The 19560-nt window shown below is 51.5% G+C and overlaps 1 protein-coding gene across 22 annotated transcripts in view; it reads right to left on the bottom strand.

Moving 5' to 3' along the window:
* Nucleotides 1-1220: 1220 nt before the first annotated feature.
* Nucleotides 1221-19560, bottom strand: part of LCOR (ligand dependent nuclear receptor corepressor) — an 80558-nt gene continuing 62218 nt past the window's right edge. For all 22 annotated transcript variants that reach the window (XM_061459008.1, XM_061458986.1, XM_061458987.1 and 19 more), the window contains one exon: nt 1221-7469. In XM_061459008.1, the coding sequence (XP_061314992.1) occupies nt 2972-7469 (4498 nt within the window). In that variant the 3' untranslated portion in view covers nt 1221-2971. The remainder of the gene's footprint in view (nt 7470-19560) is intronic.

Below are 19560 nucleotides of genomic sequence, written 5' to 3'. Positions count from 1 at the left end.
AGTGACAGAAAGGAAAGGAGCCCAGCAAGGAGCTGGGGTTTTCCTCAGAGCAGAAGGCCGCTGGGCTGTTATAGAGATGACAGCCACCCCTGGGGCATCCTCCCCTGGGGCAACCCGAAGGATCACACGGATCTGTAATTCAGAGAACTTGTGCAAATGCACCAGTAGGCCCAAATGTTTGTTGCAGCAATTCAGCCCTAGCTGATGGCTTCACCTGACCCATCCTTGGCAAACAAGCCTGCTCTCCATAAAAGCTACCTGCATGAGCTAAAGCTGCAGGCACTTTGAGTCTCAGGCCATGTTGCCCGCACAGTTCCCAGCATGGCCACACCAACCTTGCTCCCTCCTGGAGACCTGCGACTCCCTGCCTTCAGCATGGAAAATCTCCATCCAACCTAGCCAAAACACAGCAATACAAGAGAAAACTACAGATGGAGACTGGAAGTTCAAAGGTCCGGAAGGTATATGGTTTTCCTTTTAGCATCTGATTTCTCCACAAAACAGATCCTAGCCATTCCTCTCCGGAGCTGACACCTGGCAGGGACACTGCTGGGAAGCTTGGCGTGCTGCTCCCACCACCACATAAGCCAAGCAGCACACACTGAACTGGGACAGATGCTGCTGTGCTCCCAACACCAGTGTGATGCCTGCCATCACCCAGCCTTGCCATGCTCAAGCTAAAGAGTGCAGGGGAAGCCCTGGCACACAGGAAGAGAGCCAGGAGGCTGGAGCAGCAGCATCCCCTCTGAAAAACTTCACCTGCTTTGTCAAGGATGGTGAAGGATGGGGAAAAGGGGGTTTGCTGCAGGAGAATGGCATGAGAAGAGAGGTAAGAGGGGTGCTTGCACACATGACTAGCCCAAGGTAAGGAGGAGAAATTCCAGGCCCACATGCCTGCGGAGAGGCTGCCCCAGCCAGAGGTTAGAGGAGGACCACAAGTACAGATGGAAAAGCAAGAGGGAAAGACAACCTGTAAGAAAGGTACAGATCAGTCATGTAACTGCTATCAGTGCCCTCCTGCCTCACACCTCTCCTGAAACGCTTCTAAATCTTTTCTGATGGAATGTTTGACATATTTAATGCATGCAGTAAAAATTAAAGTAATAGATAACTTCATAGTAATCTGTACAGGGACTGACAGGCTAGATTTAATCACTGCCTAGCTGTTCAGAGAGTTAACTTATTCTAGCATGATTCAAAGGAAAGGTAAAGGATTTATGGGTTTTTCTTTTTACATCTGCCATTTCATAGTAAGAGGAAAATGTGCTGCAGCCTTGTTTGCGTCAGCGCTGGGGGAAGGGAATACCTGCAAGACAGCAAGAGGTGCTCTGCGAAGGGCGTGCGAATCTCAAATGCCTGGTTTCATCCTCTAAACTAAAGGGGTACAATGAAAGCTTTAAAAGACAATTCTCCGCTCTCCAGCTCCAGTCCATGGGCTTTGGGATCCGGAGTTCAATGCCAACTGTGAAAAGCAATTCCTGTTGCAGCTGAACCCTCTCTAACCTCTGCCCCCAGGGCAGCATCTCCTGAATGTGTGCCCTGCACCACAGCCTTGCTGAGCAAGGATCAGCAAGTGGCTGTTAAAGATCAGGTCACCCCAGAGCCCGCGGTGCCCTCTCCAGCACTGCTGCTCCCTGCATCAGGATCCATGCAAACGGGCTTTGTGAAGCCAGAGATGCAATGGCTGAGCAGGGTCCTTGCCCTGAGCACAGACCCCAGCAGTCACTTCTCAGCCACTGATCATCTTTCCCCAGCAGAGCCAGCACAGCCACATGCTCTGTGTACTTGTAACGGGTCTGTCTCAGAGGTGTCGTGCAGGGCAGAAGCTTGGCTGCTTTCAGGCTCCCCAGCACCAGACACGAGCAAGAGCAACCCTACTGCACCTTGCCAGTAAAGCGATGAAATGCAAATTACAGTATAAAACAGATGTAAGTCAGTCCCTTATACCAGCCCTATTCCAACTGCAGATTCTGGCTTTAGGAAGACACTAGGAAAGATGTGCACAAAAGCACAGGGTGAGGGCCAGGGCTCCTCTTCCGCAGGGCACCAACATCAGAAGGAGCTTGGGCAGATCACAAGGGAGAGATTCAACCTTTAGTGAAGCACTGTGGAAACTGCTTTGCCATCAGAGACCACAGAAATCACCACAAGGGCAGCAAAACGGGAGAAGAAGGTCTGTCCAAACGCATGGCACGGCATGACTGATTCATCCCTGAAGCCAGCAAGAAATAAAGACGGATACAGCCCAGTGTGTCCACCTGGCAGCAGTGGATGCAGCAGCCTGGTATCCAGAGCCCCTGCAGCATCTCCCCTGCTGCCTGAGCAGGACCCCCACCCCATGGGCCGTGCCATGGGGGAGTGAGGCAGCCATCAGCAGTACACACACCAGTAGCAGGCATCCATACGGGACACCAGCAGCTGCTACTAACAAACCAACAAAAGACAGATTTGCCTTTCTCTCCCTCAGTGATGGGAAATGGTTTTGGTTTTGCTTTAAATGCCACTAAGAAGACAGACAGGAGGAGGACTCTGAAGGAAAGGGAAATGTTTGCGTGCACCCAAAGACTGTGAAAGCTACTTCATGTGCACGGTGGTGGTTTTCTTTCTGCTACAGTACAAGTGCTTGTGCCTCAAGTATAAAACGCAAGCCTCCAAATCACACAGACGAGCTTCTTATTTATTTTTAAAGTGATAAATAAGGCACTGTACTTTTAACTAAAACTGCCTGGTTCTGGGTTTAAAAAAACCCAAGGAACGTCCAAACTGTAGAAACTTCCTTCTGAACAGCAGAGCCAGACAGGCCGACCTCTTCTCTGTCCGAGACACATCTGCCGATGCCTAAAATCACGGGCATTATCCTTTAGCTGCGGATTTTTAAAGGCTTGCTACAGCTTATAAAAGCAGCTTTAGTTAATGCATGGTAAAGGGTTACTACTGTACATTGGGTTTGTACATGGCTACTGGTTCTTTGCTATTTCGGGTCCAGTCGTGAGCGTTTGCTGTGCGAACAGTCCACTTTTGCCCTCAGCTTCCTCTTGCCCTGCGACCCACTGCTCTCCTGCATCTTCTTCATGGACCTGGTCAGGGTCTTCCCACCGCTGGGCTTCTTGTTGGCCATCTTCTGTGACCGCGTAGAGGACTCCCCCAGGGGCTTCTGCTTTGGGGACTTGGCCATCTCCTCGTGGCCGGTGAGCAGCACGGCCCGTCTGCTCGTGTTCTCCTTGCCCTTCCGCATGGGGAGCCGCACCTTCTCCAGCTGCCTTTTTGGGGCTCTCTTCTCTTTCAAAGACATCTTTCTAGCCAGCTTATTGCTCCTCTCCATGGCAGCCTGCTTTCGGGTGGCAGGGGCTTTTGTGCTGACCTCCGAATGCTTTATTTTACTGGCCTTCTTGGCAGGCAACTTGTCCTTGGTGGAGGAGCCGGACCGCTCCTGTGTACTCCCGCTGTCCTTCAGCATCCTCTTCTTCCTGCTGAGCTGGAGGTCGGCCTTGGGGGAGGAGTCCTCCTGGGACCTGCTCTTCCCCTTCCGTCCCTTCCCCGTCCCATCCACTGAAGGAGATTTAGCAGGAAAGGCGTCTGCTTTGACCTGCAAGGCCAGCTTTGGAGACATCAGCGGGTTGATGCACACGCTCTTCCTGCTCTGCTTGCTCTCCAGGGATGAGTGGTCCCCTGGGCCATCACTCTTCTTCTCCGCCTTCACCACGCGGTGCTGGGCTCGCAGCTTGCCCCGTAGGTTGGAGTACTTGCGCAGGATCCTGGTGCTGGCCTGTGTGGGCAAGCTGGGGGCAGGCTGGATGGTTTTGTCTTCACCCAGGTCCTCGGTGCTGGCATTGGTGGGAGATGTGTGGCTGGGAGCAGTGGCTTCCTCAGCTTCTGCTTTATCAGCGTTCTCCCGAATTTTGGCCCAAAGCTTTTGGTTCTTCAGGTTATTCCGAGCCGGGGTAGTGGCAGCGAACTTCTTGAGGTGTTTCTTCAAGCGTTCAGCTTGCAGTGAGCTGGGGTAGAGACTGGAGGAGGAATATTTCTGCATGGGGACTTTGATGGGGGGGATCTCCCCTGGGAGACGGGTATTGAGTTTCTTCACGATCACTAGAGACCTGGTTTCAGTTGTCTCCAGAAACCACTGGCAGATGTCAGACAGCTTAAAGGCCTTCATAAACAGCATCTGGACAGGAGAAAGCTTCTGCACTTCCAGCGAGCCTCTACTTTTCCGTGTCCTTTTCTTGCTTTTCCAAATCTCTTTCAGTTTGTCGGCTTTGCTCTTTACCTTGGGGGTTGGCTGCACCTCCTTCTCCAGCTGAATCCATCCTTTCTGAACTTTCATGTACTGGGTGTTGAATTCAGCAATGAGCTCCTGGTTCTCCTCTTCAGCACACCACTCCATGAACTTTGGTTTGCTGTCAGCCGTGTCTATGTCCTCCAACACTGGGGAATCATCATTCCCTGAACTGCGTTCGTCCCTCGGTTTGGGGATTGCTTGCATAGGCTCCTTCCCTGGTGTGCTCTTTTTTGCAGTGTCTATGAGTGTGGGTGTGTGTCTTAAGTTATAAAACTGCAGGGCAACCTTTTTATGCTTTGCAGCCTTTTCTGGAACTTGCTTGATTCCACCTCTGCTGCTGGGACACGGAGGCGAGTTGGCCACTGGCACGTAGTTCTCCAGCTTGCCCATGTCCACAGTACTGTTGGGGCTCTCCTCATCCTTTGCGCTGGCATTGCCTGGTTTCACATCCACTTGCTCAGTATCGTTTGCAGGCACAGTGCTCTCCAGAGGAAGGAGAATGTTTCTCTTCTCAGAGTCAGCCTGGACACTGATTTCCAGCATCTCTCCCGATTGACGTTGGCTGCTGTTAGCAGGCGGGTCACCTGCAGAAGAATTTTCTCCCTCTGCTACAGTGTCTTTTGCCAAGATGCTTTTATAGGTTTGTCTGGTAGTGACACCATTCTCCTCGCCTGGCTGCTGCTCAGCGATGCTCTCTGGAGCCTGGCCGGTGCCCAGCCCCTCGCTGGGTTTGAGCAGCACACTGGGGAAGCAGTCATTTGGGAAGTGCATGGATGCTGCCCCATCCATGTGCACTTCTCTCTTGAACCGCTTAGTGCCAGGGCTCTTAGAGAATTTGATCTGAAGGCAAGGAAGCTGCACAGAGCTGGAAGAGACAGCGTCCTCAACACTGCCCTCAGTGGGTGACTGGGATTGCTGGCTACGGAGACGCCGGTCTGATGCCACAAGCGCTCTCCTGCCTTTCTTTCGTTTCTTGTCTAGACTGTCTTTGGAAGAGACAGAGTCATTCCCTGCAGTGTCAGAGATGTCAGAGTCAGGCAGTGTTTCCCCTTCAACAGGTTCTTTTTCACCTGCTGGGCTGTTATTCTGCACTGCCTCCCCTTCTGGTATTTCGAGGAGGGGTGGGCTGCCCAGCATAGCCTCCTCTTGCTCAAGGGAGCTGTCACCCACCGTGCCTGATAATTCGGCTTCTGGTTCAGCATTGATGCTTTCATTTACATCCACACACTGCAAGATGGCAGGGGGCTCTGGGGAGCTCTCCCTGTCCATGGTGGCAAGGAGCTCATCAGGAGCCTGACAGCCTGGAGAGCATGGGCAGGGCTCTGCCAACCCCAGCCTGCTGGGCTCCGCATCCCCTACGTCTGGAAGCTGGGCAGGATCCCCGGCACCATCACAGGCCAGGGGTGCTGTGTCGGCAGTGGCAGCGGGCTGCAAGGGGGACTTTGGCTCTGGGCTGGTGGGGAGGTCTGGGTCAGTTTGTATGTTGGAGCTTGGACATCCTTGCTCCCCACTGGGTGCTTTTGAGATGGGGAGGGCAGCAAAATCAGCTGTCTGCTCACCACCACTGCTGTCCCCAGGGGAGCCCAGGCTGCTGGCAGCCTCCTGGGGGATGGTGCCTCCACCTCCTATCTCCCCTCCTTCAGCAGGAGGGGAGCTGGGGGGCGGTGAGCCATCCAAGCTGTCCTCTTTCTGAGGGCTGGGTGGAGCAGAGAGGGAGAAGAAGGGCATGGCCATGGTGGCTTCCCTGGACCGCAGTGCCCGGGTATCCCAGGGCTGCATGGAGCCCAGCTCAGGTCTCTCTTTCACTTCTCGGCTGGCCGGTGCCCCTTTAGCCAGGAGCCTCAGAGAAACCCTCTTCTCACCCTCCCGTCCTGTCCCCGCAGATCCCCCCAGCGAGAGCATGAGGGGTGGCTTCGCGCTTACAAGGGTCTCTGTTCGCAGTGCTGCTCCGCTCCCCCTCTCCTCCACCCGGGAGCTCTTCACCAGCGTGCGGACGGTTGGGAGCTCACAGCATTCCCCGTTGAAGTAATACCCCCGCGTGCTCTTCCTCGCCGTCTTGCGCGACGACACCGGCCGCTGGCTCTCAAAATGGCACTCGGTGATGGGCTGGCTGATGTACACCACATCGCACTGGTTGTCGTAGTCATTGATCCTCAGCCCCGACGCCTTCTTGCTCTTCCGAGTGGATCTGAGGGAGGCTGCCTTAGTGCGGGGGTGCCCGCTGGGGGTCCGGTGGGTGGCTGGCACAGCACCGGCGGGCAGCCAGCCGTCTTTGGACCTGTCAAGCGGGCCTTTGTCGGCCGGGTGCAGGTGGCAGCCTGCCTTGCCCTTGGGCATGGCGTGTAGGTGGTTTTCTTGCTTTGGTCTTGCATCTTGTTCTTTTGCATCTAAGTCCTGGTGCAAAGATGCATTTGAGCTGCATTGCAAAGTATTCTCTTTGTCAGCTCTGCGAGGGGGGGTCACCGCAAAGCTGGGATCCCAGGACTCTTCTGGCAGAGCTCTGAAGGAGCTCTTCTGGGACCCCAGACAGCTGTCTAAGCTGTCCTCGCTGCCGTTCACATTTGCCACCTTGACCGAGATATAACCTTCCATCAGAGTCTTACCTGCTAGCTGCTCTTTATTGTCCTCACACTTCCTGACTTCTTGCTCGTGTCCAGCAGCTTGCTGCCCGTCCAGGCTCCTTGCGGCATGATGGAAATTCAGAGAGGAAGAGTTCAACGTGCTGAGGTATCCTTGGGTGGAGCTATCCTTTGGACTAGCAGAACGAAGCCTGGTGACGGGGAGCTCAGAGAAGTCCCTTCTCAAAGCAGGACTGGAGCTCTCTGCTCTGTCCAGACACTTCAGCTCCGGCAGCTGCTTCGGGGCTTGTCCCATAATATGCAGGGGGCCATCGGACCCCGACTGTCCTGGGTCTGAGGAAGAAGGGGCCTTTGATTCAGTACAAGTAGCACCCTTGTCCTGATTTTCAGTGCTTCGCTGGCTACAACCAGAGACACAAGTAGAGGCCTCCATGCTCTCGGATTCAGACAACTGCTGGCCTTCAGGGTCTGGCTGCACTTCAGTGTATATGTCGTTTAGCACACGGATGAATTGCTTCTGGTGATGTGTACACAGTCTGACCATAAACTTTTCCAGTGGAGACTTCGGCTGATTGTTAGAGTCTATTGCTATTGTCTCTGCTGCATCCTCACTAGAGAGATAAAGAGAGAAACAATCAGTACCATGCCCCAGGGAATAAAACTTTAGACTACAAAACTGGAATAACCCTTCTCCTCCCACTCAGGCATATCACTTGCCTGACCTCCAGGTGAGATCAAGCATCCTGTTGTCATGGGGCTGGCAGACACCCCATCAGTCCCCAAGACACACACGTATGCATATTACTGGCAGGACACTGACCATGCTCCTGTTGGTCTCCCACTGCCAGAGCACCCATAATTACACTTCTATCAATCACATCCTGGTGTGTAGCACAGTGTGACATGTTCAAAGCAAACCCAAAGTTCCCTGCAAGAGTCAGACTCAGTATCTGCACCGTGTGCAGAGTAGAGGGCCCAGCACTTCGGGGACCCAGCAGGACGGCTGCACACTTCTGCATGCGCAATCTGCGCATTCAGGCTGGGTGGGAGCAGAGCAGCATCCCAGCCAGATGACAGAGATAGAATCATAGAATCATAGAATAGTTAGGGTTGGAAAGGACCTTAAGATCATCTAGTTCCAACCCCCCTGCCATGGGCAGGGACACCTCACACTAAACCATATCACCCAAGGCCTCGTTCAACCTGGCCTTGAACACTGCCAGGGATGGAGCATTCACAACCTCCCTGGGCAACCCATTCCAGTGCCTCACCACCCTAACAGGAAAGAATTTCTTCCTTATATCCAATCCAAACTTCCCCTGTTTAAGTTTTAACCCGTTACCCCTTGTCCTATCACTACAGTGATCTTGAACTCCTGTGCGACTTCAAACTCTGCTTACACCTTGGTGGCAGAACACGGGCCTGGGGCAAACTGGGCAGATTGGAACCTCCTCTGCAAACCGGTGCAGAACCTGGGGTGATCTCCCAGCCTCAGGCCATGCAGGCAGCAGTGTACCCCTGTGTGGTGCGGTGCCTTGGCATTTGCACTGACCTTTGATTTAGTGCCATTTAATAAAGTGGCTCTGCAGCGGATGGGCTGTCAACACGTAGTGGTCGCTTGGAAAGGTGTGCTTCTACAGCACGGGATCGCTGCCATTAGCTAGCTCTCAAACCGAGGCGATTACCATTTAACCTGCTTGGCAGAGGCAATTAATTAGGACTTATTGGTGGAGAGGTTAAGGGATAATTACCCAGTGTTTGCACTGTGCCAGGTGCCGTTACTGACACCCTATCTGCTCCCAACGGCAGCGCGGGCGATTCCCACCCAGTCCTGGCCACACCGAGGGGACTGTGAGCCTTGGCACCCACGCTGCAGGCGGAAGGATCTGTGCCAGCAACGCCGGGTTGCTTTCCAGTAACAGTCACACTTTGCACCTCCTGGCCTTGTACCGGAGGAGTGAAAGTCGTTTACCCCCACTGCAGCCTTACTCTGCCCTCCCCAGCATCAGCCTCTGACCTTGCTCGCTTGGCTGTGTCAAGGGGGCAAAGCTTATCACAGGGGTTGGGGCCAGGGTGGGGAAAAGCAGCTTTATCTGGAGCGGGATTTCCACCCCCGTGCTGTCAGGCAGGTGGACAAGGAGGAAGAGCCCCGGTTTGGACAAGCCATTGGCAGAGAGAATGAGGGAAAGCCAGGGACCAGAGCCAGCGTGCTCGGTGGCAGGCGGCAGGGCTCTGCCAAACCACCCGGAAAGGCTGAGCAAGCTCAGCTCCCAAATGTACTCCCAGGGTTAGCAATAAACAACGTACCTTGAGACTGCTTTACTACACCCAGGCGAAAAACCCGCCTTCAGCAACCGTCTCAACTGGTTCTACCTGGCGCTGCGGTGACTTTCAGTTTGCGATGCCTGGGATTAGTTTAAATACAAATGCTCAGGTACAACCTGGCCCCCCTCCAGAGCCATGCATGGGCAGGGTTATGTCAGCCAGGATCTCTTACACAGCCCAGCTCCTCCCCTTGCCCTGCTGCATAACAAAGGGGATAATAAACCTTTCACCCCCCTGCAGGAGGAGGGCTGGTAGCAGGGGGCTTTGTGGGGAGGCAGAGCTTTTACTCCACCTTTGCAAAGAGGGCGGATGCTTTCCCCTTACCTGCTCACAAGCCCTGATCCTAAGAGCGGCAGCCATCTTCCCCCAGGGAGCCTCAATTTATAACCGTGGCAGCAGAGGTGTGTCCCTGCCCCAGCCCTCCCCACCGCCATGCTCCTCAGGCAGCTCAGGAGCAGGTTATGGTGGCCAAACAGCCAGCTCCCTCCTTGCCAGGGCACAAATGGCTGCGAAGAAAGAGCCATGGCATAGGCAAAGCCCGGGTGGGTGGTGAGGATGAAAAGGTGAGCTACAGGCTGGGAGATGCCTGGCGAGGGGGGACATCGTGGGTCTGTGTAAGGAATCCCTAGTCTGGGAGCAGGGAACAAAGCAGCCGGACACGGTCCTTCCTTGCCTTGGAGGAGCAATGCTGAACACAGCCGGTTGCAGGTCATGCCTGCCTTGCAAGGTGTGCAGGTCTTCAAAAGACATCCTGCTTGCATGGCAGAGGAGACCTGGGCTCTCTGGTCCTAAAGGCTCCAGGCAGCATTTCTGCCTTGCTTGCACCTAGTTTCCTCCTCTGAAGCATGGCTGAGTCCATGGTGCTGATTTTCACCTTATTTGCCCCACTGTACTCCAAGGAATCAAGCTGAGATACAAACTGCTTGTCAAGCTGTAAATTTCAAAAGCAGAGATAAGAATTTCTCCTGCTTGATAAAGAAAAAGCCATGCAGCCTCGATGCCCTTTGTCCTTAGAAGACCCATCTCACACACAGCGACACAGTTCACCTGCTTCTGCAGGCGAGTTGCATTTGTGATCCTCTGCTTTCACATCACTTTGGCTCAAAGATGGGTTGCAACTTCTCACTTTGTGCTCAATCTGCTCCTTCCGCAGCCCATCCAGCACCCCAAGTCTGGGTGCTGCAGGCAGCATCACCTCTCCCTGCCACCGGGCTCTGCGCGTGGCTGGATCCTACCTTAGTGATTCCTCTTCCTGTGCCCCGAGGGTGCTGAGCTGCAGCCTGTACCTCTCCATCCCCAGATCTCAAAGGCACAGCTCCCTGGGACCTGCTAATCTGTGCATCCTGGAACCTGCCCAGTATTTCCCACCACTCCTGTCTGTTCTGTCTGTTACTACTAAGTAAAACATGCCCATGGCCATTCTCCTGCCTATCTGCCAATGGAATCAGGACTGCCCACTTCTTCCCTACTTAAGGCAGTTTCTGAGAAGAGCTTGTTTTCTCCCTGCTTAAGGCAGTTTCTGAGAAGAGCTTGGTTTATGCTGAGGTGTAATAGAAGAGTTTATTTCAAGTGCCCCATGGCTTCAGGCAGGGTTGCTTACGGACTCTGTAAACTGGCAGAGAAACTATTTATTTATGTGGCTTATCAGAAAGAAGAGAGGAAAGGAGAGGAGAGCTGATTGCAGAGCTGAAGTGCCTTCCCAGGGGAAGGCGCTGGGTACTAACAGGTTCCTCAGCCCCACGGGCAAAGGCACAGCAGGAGCTAAAGACATGAACGCAGGAGATGGGAATAGGGAACATGGCTTTAAGCAGGGTGAAAAATTGCTCTTGGGAGGTGGTCACCCCTGTCCCTGAAGAGCCTGCCTTTTGGGAGGCACAGGTCAGCCCTGCAGAAGCTGCTGGGCTCAGCACACAAGTGAGGGAGCTCAGGGCTGCCCGTACCATCTGCAGCCTTCCCTTTGGTGCCTGTGCTCACCCCTTCCCCTGGGGCTTGGCCTGAGGCTCTCTTAGTTTTGGGTGTGTATAAAGAACATGTAATTTCTCTCAAGAGCTGGAAAAGCCACAAGCCCAAGGATCCATGGCCAGCGCGAGGTGACTTAGTGGAGACCCTCTATGCCTGTGGCCAAGCTGCAAGCGCAGTCACAGACCCATATGGGGTACCCAGAAGGACTCACTGCGCTGGAGAGACAACCCGTCTTCCTGCAGAGCTGGGGGGATGGCAGGTCTGCCCTTTCTGTCCACCACCATTGAAAGCTGCCTACACAAGGCTGCGGCTGCTGGAGGCTCCTGCTCCCCAACACCCCCTTTCCAGCCCCACTGCACGTGTCACCCTGTGGCAGCAGAAGACACCCACACAGACCTTACCACCTGAGACTCTCGCTACCTCCTGGCCTTTGTAGCTTCCCCAGGGCAGCCCTGTTCTCTCCTCCTTCCCCGCCTGCCACAGAAGGTGTCAGAGGCATCAAGGGGCAGGAGCTGTCAGAGACACAACCAGAGCTGTTGCTACGCAACCCCGGTGGTGCAGCAATTAATGCCGGGGAAAACGCTGTGCTCTGAAGCTATTTGCATAGCTGCGTGCTGCAATACATTTGTTTGCATTGTGCCTGCACTGTTTAGTGGAGTTTGAAGTCAGCCCTCCCCCTGCTCTTGCTGGGGGGGGGGCGGCCTGGGGCTCCCAACAAAGGCCACACGGTTGGGGGTGATGGGGGAAGGCAAGGGGTTATCTGTCCATAACATCTATAGACTGCACAGGTATGGGACTTACAGTATGGGGATGAAAGGGCAAATTATCTGGATTCCACCCTACACAGCTTAAGGAGCTTTGCCCACCTTAAGAACCAGCTGCTACAGTGGGGACCCACTGGTGGGGCTGCCACATCTCCCCTTCTGTAGTTGCATCAGGGTGATGCTGTGCTTGCTCTGCTTGTGATTGCCACAAACAGAGCTTTAGGGGCAGCTCAGCCTGCCTCTGGTTCAAGAGTGTATTTTGGATGGGAGTAAGGAATAGAGAGGGAGAAAGAGATCAGCTGGTTCATACCAACCTACCTGGGAAGCTGGTCTCTGAAAACCTGCCGATTGCCAACTGCAATCTTCTGTTTTCCCCACCCCAAGTTTCTCACTATTCAACATGAAGCCTGTGCCCTTTTTGGGTTTCTTCTTTTAGCCCCGGAACATCGGTTTGATTGATTATAAGTTTACAGGTATGTTTTGTACCTCAGCGGCACAAGAAGCAGCAGCAGAACAAAAGTTCAAGGCTAAGTGTTTCTGTTCCTTTCAGACCACTCTAAGCACCAGGATTACAGTTCTGGAAAAGAAATAAAACATAGCTGTAAACTTATAAAATCCAATTCACTCTTTTTATGGGGGTGACCTCTCCTCTCCCTCTCTTGCTGCCGCACAGCTCGCTCTGTGCCCGTTGGTGGAGTGCTGCCTCGCACCAGCCAAAACCAGAGGTACCACTGGAGTACCCCCACCGAGCTGAAGGGAAACCTGGCTAAAAGCAGAGATTTGGGAAATGTGGATGGCTGAGAAGAAAGCCTGACTTGCCAGAGATGCTCTCCATCAGCCGAACCCAAAACACTGACCATGCCCACCTTGACCCAAAGGCTGAAGGCAACACTTCCTGCTGGCTTCAGGCACTTAATTTATGCATCAGGGCAATGGAAATGGCGTTTTGAGGGATTGCAAAGGAGAAGCGGCCTCTTACAAGGAGCTGACTCACTGCTGGCAGCCAGGTGAGCTGACCCCAGCCCCAGGGGGGGTGTGAACCCTGTGTGCTAAACGTGCAGTTGAAAGTGGCTGTGGGTTGGCATTGGGCTTTCCCCAGTGTCGGGGAGGAGGCCTGCATGTGGAGCCACACGTGGGTCTTGCCCAGCAGGAGCTGGAAACTAGTTCTCTGCCAGCCCCAGTTTGCTGGTGGAGTGGCTGTGCAAAAGCAAACAGCGCCGGGGAAAGGCACTGGATGGAGGCAGGAGGTGGCACCGTGTGTTTCAGCAGCAGCGCGCACAGCAATGTCACCACAGTGGACACAGAAACACGGCTACTGCCAGCTCTCTGCCAGAAACGATCACCCCAGGGTGGCAACAGGCAACCCAGGCTGCATCTTCCCTGCTCCACTTGACATGTGGAATCGTGCTCAAACCCATCGCCACTCTTAGGGGCAAGCAAAGACCTCGTGCTCTGAGAGGTGGAGGTGGGGGACACATTTCCTTCTGCCGGCACTGCTCGGGGATGCAGCGATCCCTTGCAGGGGATGGGCAAAACAGCCGCAGGCACGAGGAGTGTAAAAGGCACTGCAGCAAGGTTTTCCGGAGCTCATCTCCCAAAGCCCCAGTTATAGGCTGACACTGGATGTACCAGTTTAAATGCCTGTACTTCAATCCTCAGAAATATGCCTGGCACCTAACACTCCCCACACAGATGAATGAGTCCCTTCACACCTCTGTGGGTGCTACAGTAATTCCTCGCTGCACTGTAAAAAAAAAAACAGTAGAAAAAAGCAGCACAGAAAGAGCCGAGGCTCCACACAACAGCGAGGAGGGAGAAAAAGCATTTTTCTTCTCTAAATTCAAAGCTGAAGTTGCGCAAAGCACAGCCAAAATAACTATGGAAATACTGCTGTCAGGTTCCCAAGGCCCCTGAATTTATGCTGTCCTTGGTGACGCACATGGGGATGGATTGAGTTTGCATTTCAACTGAAAAGCAGGAAGAAACAAGTTATGGATGGGTTTTGTTTGGTTGGGGTTTTTGTCAGCAGCATGTATTGGTATAGGTATCCAGGCTGTACAATCAGCCAAGTGACTGGATAAACAAGAGACATCCATTACAGATTCAGACTTTTAACCCTTCAGAGTAGTGTCTCCTATTTGCTTCTTTAAAGTAGTTAAACATTAAAAATCACTTCTCCCCACCTGTAGCCAAATAAAAAGCCTTACAAACCAAAGCTGGTTTTACATTAAAAAACCTAATAGCAACCTAAGGCAAGCTTATAGTTTTTATATTCCTGTCATAGCTCCCTCCACTCCCCCCCTCCCCAGGTAACTAACCCAACTGTATTCTATAGCAGTTTATCACCACTTGTGATACTCCTAATACAACATTTAATGACTAATTAAAAACCTTACCACTGAGCTATTGCTTTAAAACCAAGGGAAATTTATCACATTGGAAACATTATTTTACGCACCGGCTTTCAAAGCCTTTCCACAATTGTCCTCACTAATTTTTCTAATTATCAAGGACATCTGGGATATTCCCTTTAAGGAAGAAAAAAAATTACCATGACTGTTTCTCTCCGAGGCAGCAGTGAGCATCTTCCCTGAGCTAAGTGCTCCAAAAGAGCAGATAGCACCAGAAGAGGAGAACAGACCGAAAACCAGACAGCACCAGGAGACAGATAACAAAAATGTGCAGGGCAAAGAAAAAGGTTCTTACACTGATTCTCACAGTTTTGTACGTGTGTTTTAAAAAGCAGCACCCAGTTAAGGCAAGGGAGAAGCAACCCCAGGGACTATGGTGTAAGGGAGGGATGCCCTGTGTCTTTGACAGCCCCAGGTATGAGCTGGGAGCGCACACCAGCTCTGGACCCAAGGTGAGGCAGGTGTATGGCTTCTCCCCTGTTCTTAAGCACATCACTCTCAGTTCCTGGTCTGTCCTGGGACAAAGCTCTCCCTCCCAGCCCTTAGGCATGCACACACAGGTCAGCTGGGGCCACTGCAACCACAGAGGTCCAACAAGAAGCAAACTGCCCACTGAAGGTGCACTCATCTGCAGTAAATTAAGGCTTGTGAGCAGGTTAAGCTGTGCTGTGATACATCCCACCTCCTGCGCTGCACTGACGCTGCAGGGCTGTACCTGCTGGGTGGAAGAAAACCCAAATGCATCAAATGTCCTCCCCACGGACACTGCCAGCTCTAACAAGCACATTGCCGTGCACTGACACTGTCTACTTCTAGAATTCTTCAAGGATTTTTAAGTCCGCAAATATCCAGGATATTTTGTTTTTTTTCCAACATGGATATCAAAACCAAATGCAGGAATTAGCTAGATCACTCTGAGCACACTCAGCACACAACCTAGTTGCCAAAGCTTGGGAGGAGCCAGGGGAAGACATCTGGAGAGCAGAGGGTATCTTGGGTGTAATTAACAGGCGTTGGGGGATATGACCCCATTTCAGATAACCTGGAGATTCTGGTAATTGGGCCTCAGATAATCAAGGCCATGCTGTTAATAGAAACAGCATCACAACTCCTAACGGCAGCGTTCCCGCGTGCCGATGCTATACCTCCTTGGACGAAAATGCCTCCTGAAATATGAATTAGTGGTTTGATACGTGCCCATATTCTCTGTCAACCGCCAGGCTGAGTGGCAAACCCTGCTTCTGATGCACCACTTTGGCTGTCTGCTTGGGAAATAGGTTAAGGCAGAGAAGTGGATTGCAGCCCTGGATGCCTGGGGACGAGGCTGTCTCAGAGCTGACGGGCTAGGTAAGCTCTATTTTGAAAGTGGGTTAATTTAACTGCCATTCAACTACCATTAAATGATGTAGGTTAATTTTATAGTCAGATAACTATTAAGAAACCAAAACACAAGGCAGGAAATGTCTCTATGCGTGCCAGTGGGGAGAGGTTTCCTCTGCGCTAATGCATACCCCTCCCCTTCAGCTCCAACCTCTCATCCTTCCATTTCTGTGCATCCCTCACATCATCTCTTCAGTTTTTTAACCCTTTTCATTACAACTATTGTCCTTCCTCCCCTTTCAAGACAGTCTATTCTCCTCTCAAAAATTCACCTTGCTATCCCAGCCCACAATTATCTTCCTCCATTGTTTGTATTGTCACACATGTCAACGCTAAAGGAAAACTAACAAACACAAACGTCACCAATCATGGCGAATACCCGCTGAAAAAGGTCCCATCTCCCCCCACATCAAATATTTGTCCAGCTATGTGGCAAAGCAAGGCAGGGAACTACACGTTGCTTAGCACGTGACGTGCCATCACCACTAATACACCTGGCTTTCTCTAGGGTTATTTACCACATTCAAAGCCTCCTCGATTTTGGCAGTTCCATAATTGGGTGCCGCAGTTAAAATGTACTTTTATCTCTACAATTTTCCTTCCTGCAGCACAACGATAGGTATTGTTTGATTCTTTATGCTGGGGACAAAACCCATCAATTGCTGGTTTGCCATAAAGGGAAAAATAAAGTGGAAAAAACCCATGTACCAACAACAGCTTATTCCTGCAAAGGAACAGATCCTTTGGAAAAAGCAGAAGTGACTCATCACTCCTCTCGCACGGAGAGGAAGGAGCCAGCACTGCAGCCAGCACATCCCCCCTGAGATGCCCGAGTTGCCTCCCTGACTTCTGCTCCTCCCTGGTCCCACTGCTCCCACCAGCAGGAAAATGAGTCCCCAGCCTTTGCTGATGAAACCAAAGCGATGATGACCCATTAGCACATGCTGCCCATCAGGCACTTGTGGGTCTCCTCTACCACAGGCGTTTTTTATCGCATTAACAGTAAGTGCACTGCGTGAACCCTGAAAGCTCAGAGAGATGAACTCACGCTTAACGGCACGGTGGTAGCGAGACCACAGCACTAAGGGGATGTTGGTGCTTTTACTGTGCTCTCTGTGACCAGAGGAACACAGAATGTGACCATCCCCAGGTATCGCAGCAAAACCACCTCTGAAAAATGCTCCTTGCGGTGACTTACACTCAGTGACGCCAGAGCCCAAACCAAGCATGCCGTGGGGATTTTTGACCCACAGAAGGCTGAGTGCCAGATTCCCTGCTGTCCTGCTGAGGCCCCGCTACTCTTATTAATCAGAGCCATAAAAGAACAGATAAAACAGCCAGAACCCAAACCTCACCAACCTGCCCTTTGTCAGCACTAAGGCACTCCTTTCGTCACTCTGAGCTAGGTTATATAGATTTTAAGCTTTGTGAATAATTATTGTTCCTAGTTTGTTAAAGAGATCATGAAAGGAGCTACAAAGGTGTATTTTCTTTAAATCCAGAGTTACGTTATTTTTGTTTTTATCCATCAGCAATCCAATGTACACTCAAACAAAAGCAAATGCACCAACATTAGGATAGGTATAAGTAAGAAGATTAGAATTAAAGAGCAGTCAAGCAGCCACCCTTACTGTACACACTTGTGCCTGTCTATTAGAGAAAAGCCACCACACGTCCAGAAACAGGAGCAAAAACCTACTTGCTTTATGCAACAGCAGAAGAGCCTACTGAGTTACAGCCAGGCAGACCTGTAGCCATCAGTGAGGCCAGGTCACCGTGGTCCAACAAGAACCTTTAGTGAACACGCTTCAGGTACCAAGTAAGTTGGTTCAGCTTTCACATCTCAGGTTATGTTTGACGGCTGGAAATCAGAAGGATTTCCATGAGAACAGAGTACATTTTTTATGAGAGCTTCTTACACAAAACAGAATCCTACAGCGCCTTTTCTCAGGCTCCTTTCAAAGTCAAAGAGTTTCTTTTAAGCCACTGCTAACACCTCACACGCAGCTACTTGCTTTAAAGGCCTGAAAGGAATCTGAGGAAGATACCAGGCGTGACCACAGCACATCTGAAAACATGAAGAAACTACACCACCACCTTCACCTAGAAGGGCAACACAGCACGAACCAGGGGATTCTTCAAGCACCTCAGGCTTAGATTGCAGCAAGTGTCCCAGCACTGGAATGTGTCTATGAAAACCCCTTCACACGTGTGGGGAAGCTGCTCAGCTTCTCCTAGTGTTTGTTTTCTCCCCAGCAGAGCCAGAGCAACTCTCAAGAACTGGTGTCAGAGCCTTCCCCTAAAGCTCAGTGAGAAGAAAAGCACAGGCAAAGGCTCCGCTTTAAGGAAGGAAACCATAAAAGCCCTTTCAAAGTTAGGCATGTCATTCCAAAAATGAATTAAGCAAGCCCTACACTTTATTAGGTGGGCAGGAGGGATCAGGGGCACATGATGATGGGATCCTGGTGCAAAAAACCCTAAAATCAGCTCTTAGCAGGTGTAACAAAATTGCACTGTAATTTTTACAGGCAGTTTGCTGATAACCCTGTACAAACCACTCCTCCTGTCAGCACAAGGCTGGTGGATCTGCACCCCCAGGCAGAAGCCCAGCCAAGGCAGGCATGCAAGCTGTGATGGAGTCTGCCCAGGGAGCCCAGCAGCAAGGGAGATAGAGCAGGAGCTGCCACAATGGGCTGACCACGGGCTCTCTGGTGAGTCCCCTGGGGAGATACAGGTGTATTTTCCTTCAGGAACCATTGCACTGATCAGGCAGCAGTGATTCTATCTACACTCTGAAATACACCTTAAGCAGTTCTAATTTTAGCTGAGTTTTTAAACAGTTCCTGGAGATATGAGTGGCAGCACCTCATATCAAATCTGCCTTTTAGTCAAGTGCGTATGGAATAGACCTCCTGCAGAGCTGCACAGCACCTGCAGAGGAGGAGGCATGAGACAGTTTTAGAAGTTCTCTTTCAAATGTGACCTGTAAATTGTGATGAGTTCAAAGCGACCCGTAAAAACGAGATGCAATTGTTTGTATTCCCTCTTTCTGACTTAAAAAAGGAGGACTTTTAAAGGTTCTGTTGTCTCGGGTTTTCAGGGAGGTGAACAAGAGGGAACCTAATTAATTCATAGCTCAGAGGTGTGAAGTCATTCAGATTTCTTTTGAAGTTCCTACTAGATAACTGAGAACATCTTGGAGTTGAAGTCACAGAGTCTGTATCTAACATACCAGATCAAGGGAAACAGTACTCCCACAAATGGTGTTACTTGGGATCCTTCCAGCATCGTAACATAAAGTGTTTTAAGAATAACTATATTACAAGGATCAACTTTCATTTTCATCTCTTTGCCACCTTCTTTGTATCAAACTCCATATTCCTGGATCTGCCTGGTTTTGAAATTGCTTTTGGTCTGCACCTCTGTTTCCCTGCACATGAATCATTTCTAAACAGGTCCAAGAACCTGCCACTTGCTTCCAGTTCAAACCACAGTTCAGCCAGCAGCCATGGCTGGTCAGCTTCCAGAGCAGAGTTCGTGTATTAAGAAATCAGTGATTTGCTGAAGTACCTTCCCAATATTGGGATTTAAATCCTCCCTCTCCACCCCACTTTTGTCATGGCTCTAGGAAATTAGACAGCTCAGCACACCCAAGCAGGAAAGTCACTGTGACACCTTCCTGAGCACACTGGAGCAAGCTTTGCATTGCTGCTGTTTGAGCAACCACAACGTGAGGGCTCTGTTTTGGTTGCACAAGAAGATGAAATTGTGATGCTCAGAAATCTCCTTAATTAAATCAGCTTCACTCACAAAACTTCACGATGTCCAACACAAGAGCGTTTCAGATCCTTCATGCTGAG

The sequence above is a fragment of the Pezoporus flaviventris genome, unplaced genomic scaffold, assembly GCF_033815535.1.
Source record: "Pezoporus flaviventris isolate CSIRO_AGI_PZ_B2104156 unplaced genomic scaffold, CSIRO_AGI_Pfla_v1 ptg000029l, whole genome shotgun sequence".
Classification (NCBI taxonomy): Eukaryota; Metazoa; Chordata; class Aves; order Psittaciformes; family Psittacidae; genus Pezoporus; species Pezoporus flaviventris.
The sequence above is the reverse complement of the archived record's forward strand: the minus strand, read 5'-3'. Positions and strand labels throughout refer to the sequence as shown.